Source organism: Hyposmocoma kahamanoa, unplaced genomic scaffold (genome assembly GCF_003589595.1).
Source record: "Hyposmocoma kahamanoa isolate Upper Pololo Valley unplaced genomic scaffold, ASM358959v1 100140, whole genome shotgun sequence".
Lineage (NCBI taxonomy): Eukaryota > Metazoa > Arthropoda > Insecta > Lepidoptera > Cosmopterigidae > Hyposmocoma > Hyposmocoma kahamanoa.
The window spans coordinates 4966-14133 of record NW_020653240.1 but is presented as its reverse complement, the minus strand read 5'-3'; the positions used below and the strand labels follow the sequence as shown (position 1 = coordinate 14133).

The 9168-nt window shown below is 39.9% G+C and overlaps 1 protein-coding gene across 1 annotated transcript; it reads right to left on the bottom strand.

The window, feature by feature from the left end:
* Positions 1-1715: 1715 nt before the first annotated feature.
* On the bottom strand, positions 1716-7621 carry LOC113229416 (glycine receptor subunit alpha-2-like; the record flags this gene model as incomplete). Its single annotated transcript, XM_026462997.1, has 4 exons — positions 1716-1871; positions 2708-2863; positions 5465-5777; positions 7429-7621. Coding segments are annotated over 4 exons (818 nt in total), but the record flags the coding sequence as incomplete, so codon positions are not given.
* Between the last annotated feature and the right edge of the window lie 1547 nt (positions 7622-9168).

The window sequence follows — 9168 nt, the reverse complement described above, 5'->3', positions numbered from 1 at the left end:
GGAGCAATTACTTTAATGATTGATTTTGCTATTTCTCCAATTCAAGTCGTAGTGAGAACCTATTTTTATTATCTCCAGTGTCAAGTCCTGTATAGTGGCGAACTAGGGGATATTGCAATAAAACTTAGCAAATAGACGTAATTCCACGTACTTTTGAGGTAGGTTTTTTTAGTACTCTTTCCGGATTTAATCGCGTATATTTGTTTTTTCAAACATACCGACGTTTCGGGCCCTTTACAGGTCCCATGGTCACGGTTGACTCAACCGTGAAAAGCCGTTTGACTCAACCCGAAACCGACGTCGAACAAACAAACCGAAACGTCGGTTTGTTTGAAAAAAGAAATGTACGCGATTTAAATCCGGAAAAATATTTTCATTTCCTATGTGTAACAATCGCGAAAACCTAAGAACTCGATACGTTATAACGTATTTATAATTAAATTTTTTTTCCGTTCATTTATAAAATAAAAATGAGACATATTTATATAACATCCGTACAAACACTGATTTACAATTTCTTCCTGTGGATAAGCTAGTAAAGAATTACTTTAAAGATATCCTTATAAACTTCTTAAGGAAACCTCAAGGGTTTTCCATGATTAACAACCGTTCCAAACTTCCACGATTTATCATTAAATAAAGCAGGAAATAGTGACTGTACCGATAATATTAAATTTAATTTTCCTTTATGCAAATACCTGCTTTTGCATGCTTTAAGGTGACTTGTGTGTTATAGAATGTTAGGTATCTTGAATCGTCAAGGAAAACGTAACCTTAAAATTTTTAGAACTAAGCACGGGTCGGTTAGGACCAAAATAAAAACACCTACCGGGTAGAGATGCGGTAAAGCGATTAGTAGGTACTTATTGGATTGAAAGCAAACCGCTATGACCATACAAAGAAACTGGTTTCAATAGTTATGATTATCTATTAAGTCACAGTTGTTTTCATACAACTCTAAAGTTACGCAATAACTGTACTGTGAGCGACTGTAGCCAGGAACTTATTTTTTTCTTCTAAATATAAAAAAAATATCGTTTTTATTAACCGATTTCAAGAACAGGAGTAGATTGTCAATTTGACTGCTAAGCAATTACCTACTGCGATATTTGTGAACCGATTTCGATGATTCTTTTTTTTTTGGTAATGGGGTATCTCAATAGTATTCAAATTTAATGAAAACATTCCATCTCTAAGGGTGGCCAATTAGGGGATGAATCTGGTTTATTGGATTTCACCCACTTTTCATTAAACGATTACAATAAAAAAATTAAAATTTATTTATTTGACAACAGAATTGTGCAGGTAGATATACAAAAGAAATGAAATTACAATACTATAGACACAACTTGTTGTAGCGTATATCGCGTACAGAGAATTGCGTCTTGCGAATTCCGTCACTAGGCTAAGCGTGTCTCGCAGGCAATCAATGTTTCCTGATTACAAGTTAGAAGTTAACAATTAGCGCAATAGGAACAGATTACCAACGAAGTTTTATTACTAAATTATTAGGATTAATATTAGCAAATCAAAAATACTAACAAATAAAACTTGGCAAATAGATGTAATTCTACAAACTTATGAGGTCCGTTTTTTTATATAAAAATGTTAATTTGAAAGTATAATGACCTTTAAAAATGAGGCTTAATATTTTTGAAATGTTTTCCTTATTCCAAAAGTTTCTTAGCTTGACTTGCAATAACACATTAACTCACCCAAAGTGATCCTAGGCGGCGAAGCATCAGCATGTAGCCAGAATGAGACCCAGGACATAGCCACTATCATCATTGACGGAATGAAATAGTCCATTAGGTAGTAGCCGACCTCACGACCTAGCTTGAACGTGAACTTAAGAGCGCTGTAGTTACCAGCTGGAAAATAAAAGACCGGTTAGTAAAAGGGAGAGATAAAAAAAAAACAGACAAAACAAACACAATGGATGACTAGGTATGTCAGTGTGTGTGTATTGTAAAAAGAATGAGAATGAGTGTGTAGGTACGATTACGTCAAAATTATCTACGATCTGTCATTTGTGAAGACAGAGTAAAATGACATTTGCACGGCTGCCTAGTTGATGTCGACAGTTTTATTGATAGATTGTGTAAGAGGTAAAATTTAGCCAAAAATGTCTGAAATGTGGCTGTTATGACATTCTAATGGTAACTAATTGCGTTATTGCTTTCTTTATTCTTACTTTGACAGTTGCACTACTAGCATCGAAATCAGTTTTTATTTATATAAATTTTAATAAGAACAGACGAATGTAATTATCTATATTGAATTAAAATGAAAAACTTTACTGACATATCTCCTCTTTGAATTTTTGATAGACAAACATAGTTCTAAATGCAGCGTATGTATAAATGAACTTACAATACTGTATTGATAATTCAAATGAACCTGTGCCCAGTAGTTGGATGAATAATAGGCCGATGATGATTTAATTGAAACAAGTTCGGCTATTCATTGCATAAGTGTGACTAACGTTCAGCCGATAGCCGATAGAATATTAATCGACTGCAATCACTAGCTGCTTGCAAGCGGGCAACACGTTCGCACAATGAACTGTCATTTTACTCCATCTTCAAAAAAGATAGACAATACTTTCGAGAAGTCAGTGGGTTCGCAGTCAACGACGAGGTTCCACAACGACTTTTAAATGCAATTCGACAACTTCACAAACATTCATAAAGGACATTACATCTACCTCCTCCCACGCGCATGTTTATAATGTCTCCTCTGACCACCGATTCGTTTGTCCAAAAGTCCATGAGTGAGTATTCTGTGAGATGCAACTCGGAAGACAACCGGACTGGATTGTCCATTTCCCACATTAGACGTAAGATTGATGCATTGTATTTCCCTGTAAAAGATAGAGAAAAAGATACAAATATTTACATGACGTTATACAAAACACTAAATACGATTAATGTTAGGGTTTGGCTTGGGGGGTTCGGGGTGAGTTAGGGGGTGGGTTAGGGGGTGAATTAGGGTGTGGTTTTGGAGCGTTAGGGGTGAGTTAGGGTGTGGTTTAGGGGGTGAGTTATGGCCAGGTGGTGGGTTTGGGAGTGAGTTAGGGCGGTGGGTTAGGGGGTTGGTTAGGGGTGGATTAGGGGGTGGGTCAGCGGGTGGGTTAGGGGGTGGGCTAGGAGTGGTTTAGGGGGTGGGTCAGGGGTTGGATCAGAGGGTGGGTCAGGAGGTGGGTTAGGTTGAGGGCTGGGTTAGGGGGTGGGGTAGGGCGTGACTTAGGGGGTGAGTTAGGGAGTGGGTTAGGGGTGGATTAGGGGTGGGTCAGCGGATGGGTTAGGTGGTGGGTGAGAGGGTTTGAGTGGATGAGTGAGTAGGTGGGTGAGCCAATACACCCATTGGTGGGTCACTCACCCCTGACCGCCTCCCCCGGACCAACCGGCCCCCCAACCGGACCACAACCAGCACCTCTACCGGCCCCCCAACCGGCCCCTCTACCGGCCCCCCAACCGGCCCTCCTAAGCGACCCCCCAACCGACCCCCAACTGACCCCCAACCGACCGCCAAACCGACCCCCCAACCGTCCACCTAACCGACCCCCAACCGAACCCTAATCGACCTCCTAACCCACCCCCTAACACACCCCTAACCCACCCCCTAACCCATATTCGTAATGACATTTTTATTCGGTACTTTCGGTTTTAATTGTTAGTTTCAATTGTTTCTTAGAACAACTACAAAATTAATTGCAATTAAAATCAATTCACTTGAAATCAATTGCAATTGCTTTCAATTGAATTGATTTTTTAATCTGATTGAAGTTCTGATTGAAATTTAACTGAATAACGCCCAACACTATAAGTATATTATATAATCTGTTTAAATTATGCAAATGGCCGTAGAACTTTTTTTTAAGTGTGAAGATAAATGGTGATTCACTGGTTTTCTGACAATATTATAATACCATACAAAGGAATTATGTAAATTTTATTAATTTATGTAAGTACCAAAATAAAAATTAAAGTCCTATTAACAGTCTTGTTTGAGGAAAAATCATTATTTGTTTAATCAAATAGACGACCTCTGTGGCCAAACGGTTTATTTTATAGTAAGCGATGGATGTTTGGAAGGAAGGATGTGGGCGAAGGGTACCAGAGCAACGGAACTCATTTCGGGGCACTTCTTGGACTCCCAAACTAGGACCAATTTAGGAAACTTAATTTTCTAAATTGTCCTACTGGGAATCAAACCCGGGATTCCTCTTACAGTGCCCACAGTGCAAACCGTCAGGGTGGGTTCCCATTATGTCGTGACGACAGATAGTCGTGCAGTTTAAAGTGTCGTGTGGCTTGTATATTGAAATGTAGTTGTTCACATATAATAAGCCCCATTAACTGTCGTTCACGATTTTTGTGACGTTACGACTGACTGTCGTGATAATGGGAAGAGCTAGAACGACAGTCATTCTACAACAAATAAAACGTCACGATAATAATGTGATGGCAAATAATCGCAGCTTCAAATGATTCTGTCGTGGAAATGAAAAGGCGGCTGCCGTGAACCGATAAATTGTCGTCACGATCTAGTGGAAACAGTTAGACACGACAGTCGTTCAACGATAAAATAAACGGCCACGACATAACGAGACCCTTAGGTCACCGACATCGTAACGTTACAAACATATACATTAAATAATAGTAGATATTTGCTTTTAAGAACCGTAACAAGTAGTTTTTGATCATACCAAGTGACGAGACGAATAAGTCATTCGCGTGGTAGTAAGTGACGCCTGTCCAAGCAGTTCCAGTGCCACTAGGAGCTTCAAATCACAAAGATCTAAGGCGCAATGCCCCTGCACCTTTTTTTTTTTTTTTTTTGGCACCTTGAGACATATGTTGACAAGTCCCTTGTCCTTGTAATTCCACCAGCGCCCCTTACTCTTCAAAATCGGAACGCAGTAACGATCACATTACTTATTGGCTGCAGAAATAGGAGGCAGTACTTCCCTTGACGCGAAATTTTTCACAAGGAGGTCTACTACTACTTATAAATGGAAGGTTGTGATCTCTGCAGCCCCGGTAGGAAACGGGCGTAAAGCGTATGTGTATGCATTTACTTATATATTTTTAATGGACTTCAAAGAAAGAAGGGGATTCTCAATTAGACTATTTGTTTTTTTTGGCATTTGTGAACCGATTTTGATGATTCTTTTTATGTTGGAAAGAGGTGCCTCAGTAGTGGTCCCATTTAAATTTGAAGAAAATATTCCACCTCTAAAGGTGGCAAACTAGGGGATGAATCCGGTTTCGCGCACTTTCCGGTAAACGAATTCAATAAAACTTGGCAAATAGATGAAATTCCGCGAACTTTCGAGGTCGGTTTGTTTAGTACTCTGTACTGAGATTATGTGGGAAAACAATACAGGGAATACTAACACTATGTAATAAGTAAATAAGTCGAAAAAACACCATTAGATATTTCAATAGTAAATACTTACAACTTTCAAGATTCATAGAGCACGTCTGATCATCAAAAGGGAACTTCTGCAAATTCATCCAGCAGTACAGAACGGCTTGCAGACGTCTGCTAAAGACCACCTCGCCGTCCGGGGCAATAGATATGAGGACATCCTTGCTGTCTGTCCCCATCAAGCTTGACGATTGTTCATTTGACATGTATAGGTGAGGAACCCATATGCGCTGCCGCAAGTCATTTTCGCCGATGATTTTTGTTCGTTTTGGGGAGTGCAGACTGTATGCTAACCGGTCGTCTGTCCACCGGAGTTGGAGAAGGAAATGTAGTTTGAAATTCTGAAAGAATTTTTAAAAAATACATTCATATTCATAATAGCCCGATTTGATTCTACGCAGGACCCCGATCCAGAACTCTTCGATATTTTAACTGAATCGTTCTATTGGATATCGTTCTCGAATCGAAGGGCGCTTTCTGGGCTATTCAGAACATTCCGAGTTAAACGAACGATATTGTTATTCAACAGCGTTTACGGAGTTAATATGTGAAATAGATTATAATAATCATTGACTTACAAATAAATGGACGACGGGTCTAATACAAAAACCACGAAAAAAATGTCCCAAGTCAACCTATTCGAAATTTAAATTGTTATGTCATCGCAGTATCGCGCTGTCCGTAGAACAAATGAAAACTAAAGCGGAGTGTCGCGCTCTGTATACGATTTTAGCGCCTTACAAGTGCGGACACTTTTTAACGCGGACCCGACGTCCATATAATTGTAAGTCAATGATAATAATGATGAAAATCCTTATATTTTTTTTTTAAGTTTTAAAAAGACCTTAAATATTGGAATGCATTAGTCTAGCATTAAAAAAATTAATAAAAATGAACAAAAAGACTTTATTTAAAATAATAAGAGATTTCCCTATTAGATTTTTGCTTTGTAAACAACAGGACGTTCGGTAACTTTCATCCGATAACTGTATTCTGAATAACGTTTGTAGCCTTTGCCGGTTCGAGAAGTTCGAGTAAAGAAAAATGGGTAAGAAGGCAGTACTTCCCTAGGCGAACTCTTTTACAAAGAGCTCTTCTGCTACTAGATTTACTATAGACTTATTGCTGTTAGAATTTATGACGTCAAATAAACATATTTATTTATTATTTTGGATATCTATTTTAGTTCCTCGCCTCTCCCATGGCTTAAAATAATTGTGATTATTATATCATACATTCCTTCATTTTGCTATATAGGGCGCAATACGTATTGAAATAGAATAAACACTTAAGAGCTCTTCAAAATGTGCTCAGTGGCGCTAAAAACAAAAAAATAAAAATTATTTACTGTACATTTTTGCAAATATGTAAGTTGTATCACAATTTCACCAGAGGTGTGACAATTATATATATTTTTTATTTTTATTTTTTCTGGCACTGCTACAAGATACTAAAGCGCCATTTTGGCCTTTTGGAGCTTAGTAATTTGGTTTTCCAGTGACAAAACTATACACTACAAGTAAAACTAGGAGATTAAACATGGATTATACAAAAAACAACTGCGCACAACATGCAAATAACATTTTGCAACTTAATGAATACCCATGGCTAATTAAGTCAATAGACAATGTGTGTACTTTTAATAAAATTACTTCACTCTGTGATGTGTTCACGTGCTTACACACAGTCCGAACTTTTTATAATTTTCACAAATGTGTTGGGGCTCTGGTGGAATATATCATGATCTTTATAAAAAACAATATACTGCCTGCATAAACGTAAGAAAGGGCTGTTATGTGACACATTATTTCTAGCAGCACCAAAAACAAATGTTGCCTACGGTTAGACCAATCAGTGACCTTCAGCGAAACATGACTCGTGATATCAGCACTAATGTGGAATTTATTATTTTATGCGACATCAGGAGGTCAGTTGTATATTGAAGTTATTACACCTCAAGTTCATCGTCATAGTAAAGAAAGTGTTACTTACCAAGTCATGTGCTTCGGCAGGTTGTATGAAGTAAACATAAGCGCTTGCGTGAACGTAAACAACGTTGTTGGTCTTGTAGGTTGGCAGCAGCAGCTTGTCGTAACGACATTCGTTTGCAAGCCGCGACAGGAACTCCGACTGCGTGTATGTGTCTCCGTTTGTTAGCGACGGACATTGCGGCGCTGTGTCAGATCTGTTAAAGAACAATTTTTATTAGCTTCTACCAAAATCACGTTTCACGTAGATACCAAGTTACGGGACGAGCAAGCCTGGTGGTAAGCGGCACGACTGTCCATAACAGTTGCAGTGCCTCTCAGAGCTTTAAATCGCAAAGATCTGAGGGGCACAGCCACTACACACGCCACGCTGTCATCAGTTGACAAGTCCCACGTGTAATTTCACCAGCACCCTTACTTTTTAAAACCTAAACTCAGAAATGCTCACGTTACTGCTTGGTGGCAGAAATAGGTAAAGTACTATTTTCCTGGACGAAATCTTTCACAAGGAACTCTACTGCTACTAAAGTGGAAGGAAAGAGACCTAGAGGTATCCCTGTCAATGGTCAGATCAGATTTCCGAACAACTGGAGCTATCCTTAAATGTCTCTGTGGCCGAACGGTTACCATGCCGGACTGCCACGCAGAGGTCCCAGGTTCGATTTCCGGGCCGAAAGAAATATTTGAATGGCCTACATTTATTTCTCTCGTGAGTTTGGGTGTAATTTGTGGGCGTTTATGTGTGTGTCCATGGCACCCGCGACACAGGGTTTCCCTAGTGCGGGGCTATGTTGAGTGTGTGCGTTATTATTATTATTATTATTATCTGTGAACGTCGCACTCCACCGCGACTGATGGCGGCGAGGCGACTGACCGCAACCGACAGAGACAGACGATTGGCAGGAGGAAGTGGAGTCACGATCGTCAACAGTGAGTATACGATTAAAAAGAAAACCAAAATACATGTACATTTCTAGGACACTTTTTTTATGTATTTTTACACAAGTTATAGATATGAGCACCGCGGCGGCGCGCCGCCGCCGCCGCGTTTTTCCTCCCGCCGCCGCCGCCGACAAATGCAATCGGCGCGCCGTTCATCAGGCGCTCCGATCGTACGCACGCGCATGCTTCCGTATTGTGAAAATGGCGACGCCAGAAAATTACTTTTCTAAGATAAAACTTTTTTTTAATAAAATGTAAGTTCGCATTTGACCTCTAGCTCACCTGGTGGAAAGTGACGATGAGGTCGACGATGGATGAATGCCTAATCATTTTCGCCATGAAAAGGTCCAAGTTATAACGTTCAGGGAACAAGTCTGCAGGCAGGGAATTCCACTTCATAGCCGTTCGCCATATAAATGTGGAAGCGTAACGCTTCGTGCGAATCGTTGGAATATCCACAACATAGAGGTGGAACCCAAGTCTACGCCTAGTCCCCGGTGACGGAAAGGGGAAAGCGGATTTAAATCGTGTAATTCCATCGCACACTCTTCGTGATATATCCTGTAAAATACCGATAAGCTGGCAAATTTTTGGCGGTGTTCAAGGCTCCGCAATTTCGCCACCACTAATTCCGAGTCACCTATAAGTTTCTTGTCACGTTTGTCAATTGAATTCAAGGTGGCCAGTTGGTATGTAGTACAGCCATCCTAAAGGCGTCAGCAGTTACTCCATGCACGACCGGATACTTTACACCGGGACAGCTGAAGCAACTGTCCCGGTGTGAAGTAACACCACACTCTGG